General features: G+C 43.0%; 2 protein-coding genes across 2 annotated transcripts in view; both read left to right on the forward strand.

Annotated features, from left to right (window-relative positions):
- Positions 1-1,889: 1,889 nt before the first annotated feature.
- On the forward strand, positions 1,890-4,480 carry LOC122133590 (submaxillary mucin-like protein). The gene is made up of 5 exons (XM_042710076.1): positions 1,890-2,068; positions 2,318-2,425; positions 2,741-2,837; positions 3,547-3,655; positions 3,870-4,480. Exons 1-5 carry the CDS (start codon positions 1,982-1,984, stop codon positions 4,075-4,077), a joined length of 609 nt encoding a protein of 202 aa, XP_042566010.1. The 5' UTR covers positions 1,890-1,981; the 3' UTR covers positions 4,078-4,480.
- Positions 4,481-9,977: 5,497 nt separating this feature from the next.
- Positions 9,978-17,500, forward strand: part of LOC105891163 (ATP-binding cassette sub-family D member 2) — a 17,004-nt gene continuing 9,481 nt past the window's right edge. The window contains exons 1-4 of the mRNA XM_012817317.3: positions 9,978-11,223; positions 11,381-11,561; positions 12,564-12,685; positions 16,608-16,767. Coding sequence (XP_012672771.1) covers positions 10,279-11,223; positions 11,381-11,561; positions 12,564-12,685; positions 16,608-16,767 — 1,408 coding nt within the window. The 5' untranslated portion in view covers positions 9,978-10,278. The remainder of the gene's footprint in view (positions 11,224-11,380; positions 11,562-12,563; positions 12,686-16,607; positions 16,768-17,500) is intronic.

The following is a 17,500-nucleotide window of genomic DNA, read 5'->3' on the forward strand; positions in this document are numbered from 1 at the left end:
CTGTGGTAAGGAACCTCATACTGTAACCTACCAGCAGTCTAGAACCTCACACTATAACTTACCTCCAATAAAGAACTTCACACTATAACTCACCTGCAATAAAGAACCTCACACTAAAACTCACCTGCAGTAAAGAACCTTACCTCCAATAAAGAACTTCACACTATAACTCACCTGCAGTAAAGAACCTCACCTGCAGTTACAGTTTTTCTCGATTGCTAACACACATTTTTTGAAAGCATGCCTCGTTTCCTCAAAACTCTAAACACAAATCCCAAAACCACTCACACAAAATGCAAAACCCTTTATACATCCTGCAAAAGGCAACTTTGCTTTCAAAACAGTGTTATGTCACCTCAAAAGGGTACTTTGTTTTCTAATGACAAACACAGCCCATTATATGAGTAGACATTCTAAGCATCGATTGAACACTGATGTGCTCAATGGAAAACACTACTATGAAATGGGAAAACACCAGTATGAAGGCCTTATCAGGAACATTATGTTACTATACGCTTACTCCTTTAGTAAAATATAACTGTATAATGTTTTTACGCAAATATAAAACAACACACAAATATACAGTAACAACTAAAATATTTCTTTATTTTTTCCAAAAGTGCTGTAGCCTATACATCACAGCAAACACAAATGAATGTGTAAATGATTTGCACAGAACAAACAATAGGATATAGGCCAGTACAGTCAACAAAAAAAAGAAAGAAAAATGTAAAATAAAAAAGGACAAAAAACTACTGCATCCTGTTCTAGCTCAAGACAATATTGACAATGTGCTATCAGAAATAGACCTACACAGTGTTGTGAATGTTGTTGCATTTTGTGTGAGTGGTTTAGGGATTTGTGTTTAGAGTTTTGAGAAAACGAGGCATGCTTCATGTGTGTAAGCAATCGAGAAAAACTGTAACATTGGATTGGATTGCAATACAGTACAGTAATGTGTCAGTGCTGATAGGACGCAATCAGTTGTGGAAATGTATATGACTTACTTGCACATAGTCATAGCATAACTGTTTGACTGTCGGAGTTTCTGACAAAAGGCACCCTGTACACCTGCTTTATTCTCAAGGTGTTCCGCCTTAGAACACAGTCCACTGTGGCTAGGCTCACTGTATTGATGTTTAGGAATTAGTCTTGGTCATCAATGGTTGCACTTTGTATTTGTTTACGTAATTTTACAGATACAGTACAATGGAAAATACAAGAATGCTCCTGATAAGGCATTCAAACTAGTGTTTTCCTGTCATAGTAGTGTTTCTTACCTATTCCCTCTTCTGAATGTCCAGAGAATGGATGCAACTGAGAAGCGGCTTATATTTGGTTGAACCCTCTGGCCAGCCTCCTGCATGGTCAAACCATGGTTGACCACAGGGTTGACCACAGTGGCCCGAATCTCATCAGAGATAATGGCTCTCCTTCTTGCTCTTTCTCTTCATCCTCTTCCTCCTCCTCCTCCTCTTACTCTCACTCCTCTGCCTTTCTGATCACCTGTGGCCATCATATTGCTAAAGCTTTGATTTCAAATTGCACAACAGCCTTGGAAATGGAAGTTTTGCCAATTGAATAGCAGTGTGTTCTGTCTGAACACAAGGAGGTTTTGGCATTGATGAAGTGTGCAAAGTAGAGAGGATGGTGTTTAGTGTTTTGAAGAAAGTGTGGTTAACAATTGAAATTTGTGTCTAAAGCAGATAATTGTGTGTTGTGAGTTGAAGAAAGTGCGGTTAACAATTGAAATCTGTGTCTAAAGCACATAATTGTGCTTATAGTTTAGCAGAATTGGTTTAGGGAGTTGGCACATGAGTTACAGGTTGTGGTCATTGTGCCATAAGTTCCAGTTTTTGAATGTAATCAATCGAGAAAAACTGTAAGAACCTCACATTATAACTCACCTTCAATTAAGAACCTAACACTAAAGATAATCTTCAATAAAATTATTTACAATATTGTATATTCTTATTAGTGTATGTCAGATTTTTCCAGGCTGAATTTAATACATTTTTCTCTCTTCACAGTGAAGAGGACATGTCAGTACAAAGGAGTGACTTATGAGGTAATGTGAGAGGGAGCAGTGTGTGTGTGTGTGTGTGTGTGTGTGTGTGTGTGTGGTAACTATACTGTTACTGTACTGCTTCCCAACAGATTTCTGTGTGTTGAGGGGACTAACGTGATTAAAAGCATGGGAGGTTCAAGAAAAGAGAGAGCGAGAGTATATACAAGATCTATTTGTGAGTGTTTGTGAGTCTGTTGTGATGCTAATATGTTGGTGTGTGTGTGTGTGTGTGTGTGTGTGTGTGTGTAGGTTGGAGATCGCTGGTCAGACCCCTCAGAGAAGTGTGTATTATTTAGCTGCACTAACAGCGGTACTCTGCAGGAGAAGAGTGTGTGTTCTCAGGACGGCTGCCCAGAGGTAACACACACACACACACACACAAACACACACGCGCACGCACACGCACACACACACGCACACACACACGCACACGCACACACACACATGAAGGAAAAGACACCACCTCATGAGCCGCTTGTTTGGGTTTGGAAGAGGATAGAGAGAGGGTTATATTCTGTATGTAAAGTAACTACAGGTGAACCACTTCCACCAAAGAACAAAGCTTTCCAAAAAGCTCAGAAAAACCTGATGTTGTGAGCGTGGCCTGGGGGAAATTGGGGCACAGTATATATGCTGTTATGTTCACCTGTGTGTGTTTGTGTGCATCTGCAGGAGCTTCGTATCTGGGATGAGCATCACTGCTCTTATGTATGTCAGAGGCATGCTGGTTTGATGTCATACGCAAGCCTCCTACTAAAGCAAGGCAGAGGTATGGCTCTACTGTAAAGGTGAATTTATAGTCCAGGCGATAAGTGTCACTCAACAAAAACATGAGCTAGCAGGATAGCCATATCCATGTCAACAAGACAAAAAAAGTTTATCAAATCTCTTCTCATCCAATCAGAGTGACAAAAACGTTCAACCCTTTCACAGTTTTTGTTGTGCTCGACAAGCTTGGGACACTCTAGCAGACACATATTGACACTTGTCGTCTGGAGTGGGAATTCTTTTTGCACTATAAATTGGCCTTATCAGAGCCATCCAGAGCAAGCAAACAGCAAACACAACAAGCAAACACAGTGGCAAAAAAAAACTTTTAACAGGAAGAAACTACAGAAGGTACCGTCCCCGATTCAGGTGAAAGGTTGTTGATATTAGAGCTCAACAGCCAATCAAATTTTGATGAAGCAACATGTTGATTGGCTGGAATAGTGTATGGCTCAGACTGAGCCACTTGGTCTGTTTCCCATTTAGAGCACCAGGACTGTACAGGATCCCTGGAGTACACATGCACAACAAACACTTATAAGACTGTGAGGAACAATTTCCTGAATTTGACAAACAGTGTAAAGTGTATATTGCGGATTGTAAAGGGGGAATTCTTCTAGCTGAGCCTGGACAGGAACAGGGATAGTGAGTTTATTGGTCAGTTTTTGAGTGGCACCTCAAGAGAATCCACTCATCCTCTTGTCCACCAGGTCACCACACCTGCGGCCTGCGTCTCACCCAGGTGAACCTGACAGTGGGCTCCTGCTTCACCTCCGTGCAGCTGCCCACCTGTGAGGGACAGTGTGAGGATCGCTCCAGGTGAGGTTGACTCACACCATGTCATTATGTGAGGGGTGTTATTCTGTGTTAGTGAGTGTTTGAGTGAATGTGAGTGATGTGCAATATGAGAGTGAGATGTGTGTTTGTGAGGTGTGTAAGTGCATGCAAAACTTAAACTCATGTGCGGACTATTAGTGTGTTTATTTGTAAAGGGCCAGGTGAGCTGACTGACTGACCACCTCTTTGTCCACAGGTGGCTGCAAGAGGGCGGAGTCCTGCAGCTAGAGAGGGCGTATCCTCTGTGCCAGGAGTCCACCTGGGAGGAGCGTGTGGTCGACCTGACGTGTGACGGACACACGCCGACTCTGTTCAGTTACAGACACATCACTTCCTGCCACTGTGACACCGGCTCCGTGCACAGCACATCAGCAGAAGCGCCCGAACAGGAGCTCCATGACTGAACATGCCTTGGGATCCAAACAGCAGAACCACCAGCAAAAATCACACAAATCACCCAAATCAGTCAATTAATTCAGTCATATTTCAGTTTCATGTCATTTCAATTATACTGATCACAGGTAATTCAGGTCAGTTGTGAATTGGAACAGGGTGTGAATTACTGGCCAGCAGACAACTTACTTTCACATCACTTAATTTTTCTTGCCCTTTATCTATGTTCTAGTTTGAATTGATGGAGGTGAAATCTAAATATGTCCAACTTTCATAGTTTTCAGTAATGTATGACAGTGTCACAATAAGAAAGCAATAGGCCAACAGAAGGAGTAGATGCAGGTAAAATAACATAATATTGATGACTAAAAATATAACTGAGATTACAATGTTACAAGTCCAAAATAAAAACGATAAAAAAGTGTGTTCTTTCTGTACTTTTGATATATACGTGCTGCATACTGTGAATTCATCCTTCCATCTCCATGTAAACTGCCATCTTTTGGAACTGTTAGACCTGGGCTTGTACATGTGAGATACCATGGGATGTTTGAGGTAAGCCTGTCAAGTGGCTCAGTTTTACAGTTAAATGTTCACACCAAGTTGAAATTAAGTTAAATTAATCCACCTCCATTTTATCATGGTCCCTTAAACACTCCTATATGAGATGCATTTTGCTCAGAGATTTATTTTCAACCAAATTTTAATCAAGCTGTATAATGGTAAACTGGGAACAAATTGTACTTAACTGTGTGAATTCTGTTGTGTGGCCACATTAAACATTACATTTCATATCGCCATCTAATTATAGCAACTAAATATGATAATTGCAAAACATATGCTGCTTACCGGAACAAATAACTCCAGCATCATCATGATGGCCACAGTTTTGACAACCCCTATCCCAGTGGCCACAGTGCTTCAGTGTGGCCTCTGATCCCTCACAGCACACATCACTCATCCAGATTCTCCCTGATCCCTGTCCAAAGTGAGCATAACGTGGAGCTTCCACAGCATCACCACAGCCCAGCTCTCTACACACCACTGCAGCATCAGTCATGTCCCACTCATCACACACTGAGCCCCACTCTCCTTGATGATAAACCTGGCCTCTTCCAGAGCAACGATTAACACCATTCACCAACCTAACAGCATCTAAATAGAAACAAGGAGAGAAATTCAATAGATCTCTTACTTTTAGCACCAATTTCAGTGACCTCTACTCAGCACTCCAGTTGTATCCTTGTGTGACTGAATGTTGTTCAGACTTTACACTTTAATGCTTTCAACATAAATCAGGGACTAGTTCAGTACATTAAGAAGTTTGTAAATATTTTGTTAATATTGTTCATCTAATGTTCTTCATGAATGACAGCTTGTAAATGAGTACCTTCTCGGTTGGCCAGGACCACAGAGGACAGGAGAATGACCCACAGGCAGCCCTCCATCTTCATCTCCCCGCAGCAGAAGCTCTGAGTTTGGGGCTCAGCAGAGAGCGCAACCCTCACCTCAGCTCTCCCAGACGACTCACTAAAACAACTGGGCCCTCCTCGCCCTCCTCGCCCCCCCTAGATCCAATGCGTCCCCTGAGCCGCCCATCACACTCGATGTGACCATAGCAAAAGAGCGATAGGAAATCATCAAAAACACTTCAGTGTAGATTGTTCTCCATATTTGTCAAACTGGTAGGAAGACAGTGTCTCTAGACTCAACCCACCCCCTGAGCACGCTCAGTAGTGATGTAACACAGACGCATCCTTGTGGTCAGGAAGTTACTGCATCTACCGGAGATTTATTTCTGGAGGGGGGTGCAGGTGGCATATGGTATCTGCCAAGCAGCTGTTCCTCCTGCCAAGGCAAAACAGCCTCAGTCAGTAGCATTATCAACATGACTTTGTTAATGTTTTGGAAAGAAATGCAAAAGAATGTTTAAATCCTTATAAATGTCAATCTCCTTTCTTAAGTGTGTTTCCCAACAATGATGACAGTAGAACCCCTATCAAGCCAAAAGTTTACTATATTGCAAGCATGTGTAGTCTACAATAAAGTTAAAAAAGTAATTTCCAATCCGTAGTCGGTAATCCGTAGTGAGCACTATTATGTGAGCACTATTAGGCATTATATGCAGTATCAAATACAGGACAGAGGACTTTTATCTTCCTTGCAATGTTGTGTATTATCCACTGAGGGGCGCAACTTCATCTAAAATGTTATTGAGATGCCATCTATGTGTGGTGTTTTGTTATCTGTGTGACGATATATAAATAGAATGTAAGTAGAACATGCAGCATGCATAGATTCAGTTTAATCCCACTGATATCCTTGTTTACACAGAACACACAAAGCAGTAGTAAAAGTGATGATGCGCAGTTCTTCAGTAGCATTACTACATCATTTGTATGCATTCCTCCGACCTATCACACAATCTAACATCACAGCAATGTGGCAGATCAACTGAAAGCATCAAACACAAACACTATAATGTTTCTCATGCTTCTGGCAGGAAAGATTCCATACGTCTCAAAGTGCTCATCTTGGCTCTTAAGAACACATGATGATCATTCTGACGATAAGCAGACAGATTGTGTCCATTGTTGTCCACTGGAGTGTCCACAATCTACTGTCCTTCAAATTTCATGGCGATCTAAATCCTTTTCCCCTCTAAATCCTTGACTGGCCTCAAATCAATCTGTCACGTCTCAGAATTGGTATGAAACTACACTTTTCCAGTGTAGACGGCTTATGTGATTATTGTGATTAATGGTTATTATAATTATTACTATAAAATTATTGTAAGATAAAAGTCAGAAGCAAGTATTATTGAAATATTCCCTCTTTTCCCAGAATATGCATGTTGTGCTTGTTATGGACTATCCATACACTTATCATCTCGTGTTCATTTTCTGAATTGTCTTATTGTGAATGTTGTGCCAAGCAAGAGCATCTTCCACAGCAGGCATTCAAAGCCCAGTCTCCTCTCCTCCTCTCCTCTTGCAAGGCTGTGAGGTTAAATGCTCACACACTCATGTGGAGGTCTACTGCAGTGCTTACAAAACGTGCTCCTCTCCTCCTTTACTTACTGTGTGAGCAAACACAGGTGCTGTGAACATTTGGACACTGTAAATATTTTCATTATGATCATAACCTATTAGATTTAATTTGGCCTGGGGGGAATAGCTAATAGATATCAACCTGAATAATTTTAATAATGAGCCCTTTAGCTGGGAGGCCTTACTCCTATACTGACATCACAGAGCTTTTCAAATAGAGATGGCAAAGTAAAAGAAGGAGTGTATGAGACATGACATTCTTAATCTCAACAAAAGCCATAGGAGTTTTTCCAGTTTTTCACTTCTTTAACTATATAAATTCATTCATAGCTCTTATCCAGTCAATTATATCAGTGCTGTATTTGCCTGTATCTATCTTACTGACTGTTGGTCAAAGACATGGCACCTCAATTAATTTTCTGGCTGTTTATTTAGACCATACCACTAACTAATGGGAAGTACTGTTTTTCCTGTCTTTTATGTATGTTGATATTTGAAGTGTTTTAAATGCATTTGTTGACAACTTAGAGGGCCCATGTAAACAGATGTATACTTAAAGGCTCTGAAACAGAGTATGTGTGTAAACTGCACAGTATTATTGAGGAACACTGTTTATTTATAATGTCTTCAGAGTTACATCATCAGAAGTCCAGAAGCATCTACATTTTTTGTTAATGTGGCTTACAGTAAACACAAGGCATTTTCCATGTGCATTTGTCCTTATGTCGGCAAGGGTTAGGAACGGAATAAGCAAGGGTTAAGCGAAGGGTTATGGGGCAACTCATCCATCATGGTCTTATTCACATCCCTGATACAATGTCCAGGTGTGATGGTGTACCATGAATGCCAAGGCCAACTGGATGACTACTGCAGTGGAAGGTGTGGTTGAGTCCGACAAAGCTAAGAACGAATGAGAGAATGAGTCAGAGATGGAGGATGGGAGAGACAGAAAAAAAAACGAGTGAGTGAGAACACAAGAGAACGAGTGATGGAGAACTCGAGAGACAGTGTATAAGATGATAGTAGAACGAATGACAGAATGCATAAGAGAATGAAAAACAAGTACACCTTCAAGACACCAAGGGTAATGAGTGTGTGTGTATGTGTTTGTGTTTGCATGTGTGTGTGCATGTGTATGTGTGTGTGCTTGTATGTGTGTGTGCGTGTATGTGTGTGTGCGTGTGTGAAGGTTCCCCAGTCTGCACGTCTCTGGGTGTGAGGGGGAGATGAGGGATCCTGGTGGTGCTCCGTCTCGGTTGCAGTGTTTCTGATGTCCAGGGGGAGGCCCCCCATTCCACTAGGACAGGAAGTGACGAGGAGTGAAGAGGTGAGGAGAGGATCGGGAAACGACGGCAGGCCAGAATCGAACCTGTGTCCCTGCGGGCATTGTAGCCCGTAAATGGGGGGCTTATTGGCTCGCGCCACATGCCCCCCCGTGAATAGTTTTGGTATATTGTTTTTCTTATGTTCTGTAGTACTTATTATGTTTTATGTTTGTTGTCTGCACCAATATGCCAAAGCAAATTCCTGGTAGGCGTTAACTTACTTGGCAATAAAAACAATTCTGATTCTGACTAATATAATTGATTTGCTCTATTGCGTTAGCCACTAATAAATGTATGGTTAACACTTTACTTAAACCCAGTACCCATAAAGCATTATAAACACATTTATAAAGGGTTGTAAAGTATTTATAATGCATCATAACATCTGGCATAAGTCTATATACATACTTATGAATACTAATGACTGCACTCATAAAGTGTTACAGTGTTATAGTATAAGCCCAGAGAGTTTTAAACATTAAAATGCATAATAAAGCTTCTTTCATGGTCTTTATGGAGCCATATGTGTCCCAATACAAGCTTTCATTATACTATTTGTGTAGGGCTTATACAACAACATGCTTTAGTAGTGTCTATTTATAAGTAGTTATAAAGATGTCAGATACTATGATGCATTATGAATACTTTAGCAGTATTTATAAATGCATAATACTGTATGGATACTGAGTTTAATTAAAGTGTTACCATGTATTTGCAATACACTGTAAATAAAATGTATATAGTAAAACACAGACAAAAGCATACATGCATTCACACACTTCTTCAGATGATAAAAAAACAGCACATAAATGTTCTTCTTCCTCTTACCACTAGATGTCAGCTTTGTAACACACCTTGCCAAATATGAGCCAAGATCCCCTTCAGCATCTCATTTGTGACTCAACAAGGCCTCTTATCGGGTAAGAAAATGGCCTATGATTAGTCTTTAACTAATTTGAGAGCCTTTAACTCTATCTATGGGAAAATCTATTTTCCATAGTTTCATTAGGACCAGAACAGCTGTACTAACCCCACATTCAGCAAGGACTCATGGGTAGTGCCGAGCTCGCCTGGCCTGTCTTTGTTGGGTCCTTTCAGATCCCTAAAGTGTGTAACTCAGTAAGTAAGTTAGCTAGCTATATATAGCTAGCTGCCTGGCTAGATAACTAACTTACCTAGAACCTCCTACCCTATTCATCTTTTTTAAGTTGTGTTACCAGTTTGAATATCCCGAGGATAGAGTTACAGGTTAATAACTATTAAAACACAGAGATGCAGTATAACTTTATCATGTTCTGTAAGATTGAATCCTAGCTAAGTATTTTCCATTAAGCCTGTCATATTAGCCTAAATACAGATTTACATGTTGACAGTTCAGTGTTGCCACTTCATTTATGAGCGAGAGCACCTTCGAGGCAAGGACACGCGCACCAGTTGTTTATTGTCAGTATGACAGTTTTTCGCCTGTCACAGAAAAGCACGTGTAACGGTTTGTGAACAGCAACAAAAGAGGACAGCTTCGATGATAAGTTACTTTTACAAGAGGACTTCCTCTTCTGGATGTTATACCTTACAATAACTACTGTAGATACAGTAGGGTTGTACTCTGCGTCATTTGCCCTGCCAACCAATCGGATTCTTTCGGAGGAGTTGCCAGTCAAAACTAGATCACGGAAACGCACGAACCAATCTAGCGGTTCATGATCCAATGCTATGTCGTAGTCTTGATGGATTGTTGCCTACTCTCCTGCTTGTATCAAGACCTCAAAGCTATCGATGGATATGGTACTGTTTCAAAATATAGAATAGCACATTATATATAGTCTAACAGGAAAAGATGTCTAACATACTTCATGCAGCGACCAACGTGAAATGGAACCGGTCTGCAGCGGCGAAGCGGGCTGCCTTTCTTGTGGTCGCTGCATACGGCGTGAAAACGCTGTACCCCATCATCTGCAAACAGATCAACAAACGAAAAGATTCAAAAAATCCACCACCTTCAAGAGGAGAGGAAAATGGATCGTTAATCGTCAAGAAATCGACGATGGACATAGTGCCTTCCCACAAGAAATCTCCCAGCGTGGATGCAGAATTTTTCCAGCAGGTCCTGGAACTCGTAAAAATAGTGTTTCCCAAGCTTGTGACAAAGGAGCTAGGTTTGTTGTGCTTACACTCTGTTGCACTCGTATCTAGGACGTTTTTATCCATATACGTTGCCGGATTGGACGGTAAAATTGTTAAAACAATCGTGGAAAAAAAACCAAGAAGCTTCATCTTCAAACTAATGAAATGGCTCCTCATTGCCATCCCCGCTACATTCGTGAACAGCGTTATCCGCTACCTGGAGTGCAAGCTGGCACTGGCTTTTCGTACCCGATTGGTGAACCATGCATACAAAACCTATTTCACTGACCAGACCTACTATAAGGTTAGCAATATGGACGGTAGGTTGGCTAACCCGGACCAGTCGCTTACGGAGGACGTGATGATGTTTTCGCAGTCCATTGCACATTTGTATTCTAATCTCACCAAACCCATTCTGGATGTGATCCTCACGTCCTACACGCTCATTCAGACTGCACGGTCTCGTGGTGCCAACGCCAGTGGACCGACGCTTCTGGCCGGACTGGTTGTGTTTGCTACAGCCAAGGTGTTGCGTGCATGCTCGCCGAAATTTGGCAAACTGGTGGCCGAGGAGGCCCATAGGAAAGGTTATCTACGTTACGTGCATTCGAGAATCATTGCCAATGCAGAAGAAATAGCCTTCTACCGGGGTCACAAGGTAAGCAAGACAGCCTCCCCCATATGAGCGTAGGCTAGGCTGTGTTCCGTGTCATTTGCGTTAGATTTGTTGCGTTAAAGTTAGTTGTCAGTTTAATGAGTGGGTATTATGTCATTATTTTATAACGATCTCTGACACTCCTGTTTTCTGGCTTCAGATAGAAATGCGGCAGCTGCAGAAGTGCTACCAGGTGCTGGCCGAGCAGATGAACCTCATCCTGTCTAAGCGCCTGTGGTACATCATGCTCGAACAGTTCCTTATGAAATACGTGTGGAGTGCCAGCGGCCTTGTCATGGTGGCGGTGCCAATCATCACTGCTACCGGTTTCGCTGACAACCGTGAGTGGGAAGCAGCCTTCAGTCTGCATCCGGTCTTCACATGCACCCTCCCCCCTCCTCCTCCTACTTTCTCGTCCACTCCCACCTCCAGATGTCAATGCCCTGGCCCTGCAGCGCACGTCTCAGTGTCTAAGCGCAGGGGGTACTTTTAGCGTGATGTTTGACAACAGCTCAATGCTGATGTTTTAGAAAGTAGACTCCCACTGTTACCAAGTTGATACTCAAAACCTCAGATTTGCATTTCAAATTACTACAAACAAATAACTAATGTTCCCCTTGCCTGTCAGCATTTGTTATCCAAAAGAGTTCCCACTGCAAAGCCTCTGTGGTATAATTGCCATAGGACGTGAGCATCACTTTCCCCACATGGAAATCATTAGCATTGTAATACAAGAATGTGCATCACAAAATGGCTGTTGATGTGCTTGCAATAGCACACACAGTCAATAAATCACTCATGACTCTTTGAATTGAGTGAATCTCTATTGTTATTTTTTTTATAACATTATGAATTACACTGATAATCATTTAGTCATTTAGAAGATTGCTTTATGTAAAAGCATACATCACACTATTACAGATCTGGAACTGGTCTGTATTTACTGTAAATATCTCACTCAGCAGCACACACATATCCATCCAACCCTGAAATGGTCCTAAACTGGCACAGTCCTGCGCACTCCCGTATACTCTAAAGCTGCCCAGCAGAGGATTAATAGTAGGTGATTCTGGAGCAAATGTGGACTGGGCTTGATGGATCACGTGTGTGTGTGTGTGTGTGTCTAGCGTACATGTGTGCTCCTACATGTGTTGCTCCTGGTCATGCACTGATCTATCCATCCAGCCCTTCTCTGGCCCTGAACTGGCACTGTAGGCTACTGCACATGCCATGTGAACTCAACTCAATCATCAGTGTTCAGGTACCAAGTGATTCCCAGCTCCTGAGAATCCTGAGAGTTACCTGATTAAGAGTTACTTGACTGAGTTTCTCTCCTCCCTCAGAGCTGGCAGACGGACACACTCAGGTGATGGTGAGTGAGAGGACAGAGGCTTTCACCACCGCCCGCAACCTGCTGGCGTCTGGTGCTGACGCCATCGAGAGGATCATGTCCTCCTACAAAGAGGTGAGTCCCTCTGCTGCCACACACACACACACACACACACACACACACACACACACACACACACACACACACACACACACACACACACACACACACACACACACACACACACACTCACACACCTTATTCCCATCTGCTCCTCACGTTTGCATCTCCTAAGGGGGTCTGTTTTTAGGTTCTGGCCCTCAGCCTGACTCCTGAGACTGATCTACGGCAAGTCTGAAGGGTCATTAGGGAAGATGCATTAACAGATTGAAGGAAGAATTTTGGGTTCTTGTAGCTCCGAGGCAGAGATAAATGTTTCATAACCTCATCCAGAGACAACTCTCAGTACTGCATGCTGTGCACACTTAGCTCTTTGTGAAACAGAGAGCGTGACTCGGCTGGGTGTAATTTGGGACAGATCCAGACAGGTCCTTTCCCCCCATACCCCTGCCTCCCCCCGCCTGTACTCACATGCTTTTATAGCTGCATCCCAGAGGCTTGGTGGGAAGAGGAAGTTAGAGTGTATTCATTCCTGAGACAAGCCTGTGCACTCAGGTTACATCAGATCTCTAGAACGTAGTGATTGACCTAAACATATCTCTGGGTCTTCTCACCTCAGCTTTCATGGTTGTGCTGCATACCAAAGGCTTAGTGAGAATGAGAAAGACAGAATGTGTAAGTTCATGACATCGGATCTCTAGAACATTGTGATTGACCAAAACATTTCTTTGGTTCTAAGAAGGCTCATGGTGTCTGTTATAATACTTGAGCACAGCTGTATAAATGTGTAGGAAATGTTGTCAGGTCTGTGCCAAGCTTATAAGAGGTTAAGCTCCTGAAATGGAAAAGAGCTTGAGGAATAGCAGCCAGGGACAGGAAGTTGTGGTATGAGTCGTGATAGGGATATTATTATGTAATTAAAGTGAGAGATCACACAGGCGAAGAAGAGGAGGAGGAGGAGGGGCACAGATGCTTGGCTATCCCCCAGATCTCTCTCTTTCTCCCTCTCTCTCTCTCTCTCTCTCCTGCAGTTGCCCTTCCACGTATGCATTCACACACATATGTTCACACATACGGTGACGCATCTATTCACACATACACACACATGCAATACATCACATACAAAAGACACACACACACACAAACACACACAGAGACACACACACACACACACACTCACACTCACAGTAAAGCACACACACACACACACACACACACACACACACACACACACACACACAATGTGCTCTCTGACCATGTGGGCAGAACCAGGTTTAGGGCAGACTCACCCATGGCTAAGCCGTCACAGACAGTAATCCACCATCTGTTGAACTGACAGTAGGGCTTTCTCCCCTCTTCTCTAGTACACACAAGACACAACACACATGCTAGGACTCTACTTGTGTGTACTTGTGTATTTTTGTGAGTGCATGTGCAAGTGTGTGTACTAGTTTGTGTGTGTGTTGCAGTGTGTGTGTGTGTGCTTGTATTTGCATGTGTGTGTGTGTGTCTGTGTGTCTGTGTGTCTGTGTGTGTCTGTTTGTATCTGCATATGTGTGTGCGGTAGCCTGCAGCAGATCTCACCGTCATCAGATTGAGGCTCATTAGTTTGCTGTAAATGAGTGATTATGCAGAGCTGCTTTTAACCCTTCTCTAGCTCAACTCTAACCCATCTCTCGCCCAAACACTGCCTGCTTTAACACACATTCGTGTTAAGAAACTAACCAGCCATTTAGTGTGACACTCAAACAGCTGGACCTAGAGCTCATCGCCACATGCAGTGATCCTAATCACTCAGACATCTCTATGCTTCCTGCCACAGGTCGCTCCACGGCGCCATTTAACAGACAGTTTACTTCATCTCTAACGGGTGTGTTTTTCAGGTCACGCTGTCGTCATACATGGCCTTTTCTTCAGAATTATGACAATAATGGAGGCAAAACAGCCCTTAATAGAATAAGCTTGATGATTTTTTTACTTGGATGACTTGTGCTGTGTTCTACACCGCCACATAACTGCTTGTTTGACTTTCAATACTTCATTAACTGTCAACCATGGACAGAAGTCTCCATAAAGATGAGGTCAGCTTGTCAAGACTAGGGCCTGAGCCTTGTTACTACATTTACATTTTACATTTAGTCATTTAGCAGACGCTTTTGTCCAAAGCGACGTACAAGGGACAGAACAGCCAAGCTACGAGGGTAACAATAAATACTATTTGACATAAGAAATCAAATGTACTACAGCCAAATCCCTGAAGGCCAGGTCATCCCAGAAGACACTTCCCCGCTTTAGGGAGCTCGATGCTGGGGACCCAGCACCATGGCTACAGCCTCAGCTCTGGACCTCTGGAGGTCCTGCCCCTGTCTCTGAGGAGGTGGTCGCTGGATAAGCAAGAGGATAGTGCTGAAGCTTTGTTTTTACATACCTTACCAACAAAAGAAAAGTTTTTAAATCACAGGAAGCGACAACATAGCTGAATCAGGATGGGATATTGACGAGGAAGAGAATAAATGAAATAAAATTAATAAGGTAGAGGGGATCCTGGAGGTTGATCCTGTAGACATAATTTCCCCCTAAGAAACACCTGGCCTAAAGGAGTGTGTGTGTGTGTATGTGTGTTTGTGTGTGTGTGTGTGTGTATGTGTTAGCACTGTATACCCTAAACAGAGCTAAGGATTGGTAAGTGGTCCTTCCAGTCTCAGCTCATCTGTGGGGGAGGGAAATTAGGCAGCGCTCTTCGAGGAAATTTAGAGGCCGTTGCTAAGCAGAAAGACTTCAGCAGGACTGAATCATTGTGAGAATGATTAATGAGTGAGAGTTGAGGGAGGGTGGTGATTTAGGTAATATTAGGCCTACACTGTTTAGGTTGTCACGTTTCCATTCATGATTATATAAACTATGTGTGTCTGTGAAGTCTGTGCTGTGTGTTTTGGGGGCATATTACAGCAGTGTATGTGGAAAGAGTTGAGAAGTGAAGCTATGGACTAAGGCCGGGTTGCCCCAGGCTGTTTCTCACTGGTACACACACACACACACACACACACACACACACACACACACACACACACACACACACACACACACACACACACACTGCTCCCTCTCACATTAGGCCTGAAGTAGGAGATAAAGGCACTGTGTGCTGATGGTGCTGATGCACTGTGGTTGAAGCATGTGTCGTCTTATGTAGGGGCGATCAGTCACCGCAGTTCATTGCTTTGTGACTGAAGGTTGACAAACATGAATTCTAGTCATCACTGGTGGTCGCAGGACTCTGATGAGTTGAGTGGTGCTGGTTGATCCTTACCCTCAGTAAATGTCTCGTCGCTTCATGTCAGCATTGGAAAGGGTGTGTCGTGTGCCTGCTGTGAGCACACACATGTGTTGATATGATTTGTGTCCTCTCGTGCTGTAAACACACACATCATGACTGCAGAGCTTAAGGGCTTATTGCCACACAGCAGGCTTTTGTTGGGTAATATTTTGGCATGCTGGTATTTGGTGTTTTGGCAGTACCACATACACAAACATACGCTCACACATTCACCTAAACACACACACACACACACACACACACACACACACACACACACACACACACACACACACACACACACACACACACACACACCTACACACACACAGATAGAGCAAGCCATAGGGCCATAGGGCTTTGTGACATTTACACTCAACTTTATGTTTGTCTTTCTCCCTGTCCCCCTCCTTTTTTCTTATTTTCTCTCTGTCTCCCTCCCTCTCTGCCCCCTCTCTCTGCCTCTCTCTCTTCCTATCCCCCCCTCTCTATCTCTGTCTCTCTCTCCCCCCTTCACTCTCTCCCTCTCTTCCTCTTTGTCTGTCTCTCTTTCCCGCTCTGTCTCTTTTTCTTGTCCCCTTTTTCTCTTCCCTTCCCTTCTCACTCTCTCCCCTCCCCCAGGTGACAGAGCTGGCTGGCTACACGGCACGTGTGCACAACATGTTCCGGGTGTTTGAGGAGGTGCAGAGGGGGGTGTACAAGCGCTCCTCTCTCTCAGAGGAGGTGGATAAGGCTGTGGGACGCCCAGCCTTGCACATCGATGGACCACTGGACATCAAAGGTAAACACACACACACACACACACACACACACACACACACACACACACACACACACACAGATGCTCGACCAAAAAGACTTACAAGTACTTGAGTGAGGAAACAACATATAACGCAAAGCGCCTTAAAAATCACGCTTTAGTTAAACTAGACTACAGTGGACTACAGTGGACTATAGTGTCGGCTATTTGAGTCTTGGAAGGACATTAAGGGAAGTACTTGCAGTGAGTAGTGAAGCAACAGTTAAAGGCCTGGTTACACACACACACACACACACACACACACACACACACACACAATAGCCCATACATATAAACACACTGAAAGCTATCTGGTTTTCACCCAAATCTCACAGTCTGTCACATGCACAGATAACTATGTGCTTATAAGTACAACTGAGCGGAGGTCATTGCAGACAGTGGAACTGAGTCAAATATACCAGAACTCTCCAGTTAATACTGTCTGTCATCATCAGTTCTCATTCTCAGTTAGGTCAGCCCGGGAATGGAACCATCTCCCTCAGAACATTAGAGAATCAACCTCATTCAACTGTTTTAAAAGTAATCTCAAAACATGGTTGATAAATAACCAAAAATGTGATCAGATGTCAAATGCTACTGCTATGCTACATAGATGTGTTATACACAAAGCACCAGATGTCAAATGCTACTGCTATGCTACATATATGTGTTATACACAAAGCACCAGATGTAAAATGCTACTGCTATGCTACAT

This window comes from Clupea harengus, chromosome 16 (assembly GCF_900700415.2).
Source record: "Clupea harengus chromosome 16, Ch_v2.0.2, whole genome shotgun sequence".
NCBI classification, from domain to species: Eukaryota; Metazoa; Chordata; class Actinopteri; order Clupeiformes; family Clupeidae; genus Clupea; species Clupea harengus.

Coding starts and splice junctions, on each gene's coding strand:
- LOC122133590 (XM_042710076.1), top strand. CDS start 1,982: ATGTCAGATTTTTCCAGGCTGAATTTAATACATTTTTCTCTCTTCACA. Junction 2,426..2,740: donor CTCAGGACGGCTGCCCAGAG/GTAACACACACA, acceptor GTGCATCTGCAG/GAGCTTCGTATCTGGGATGA. Junction 2,838..3,546: donor CCTACTAAAGCAAGGCAGAG/GTATGGCTCTAC, acceptor CTTGTCCACCAG/GTCACCACACCTGCGGCCTG.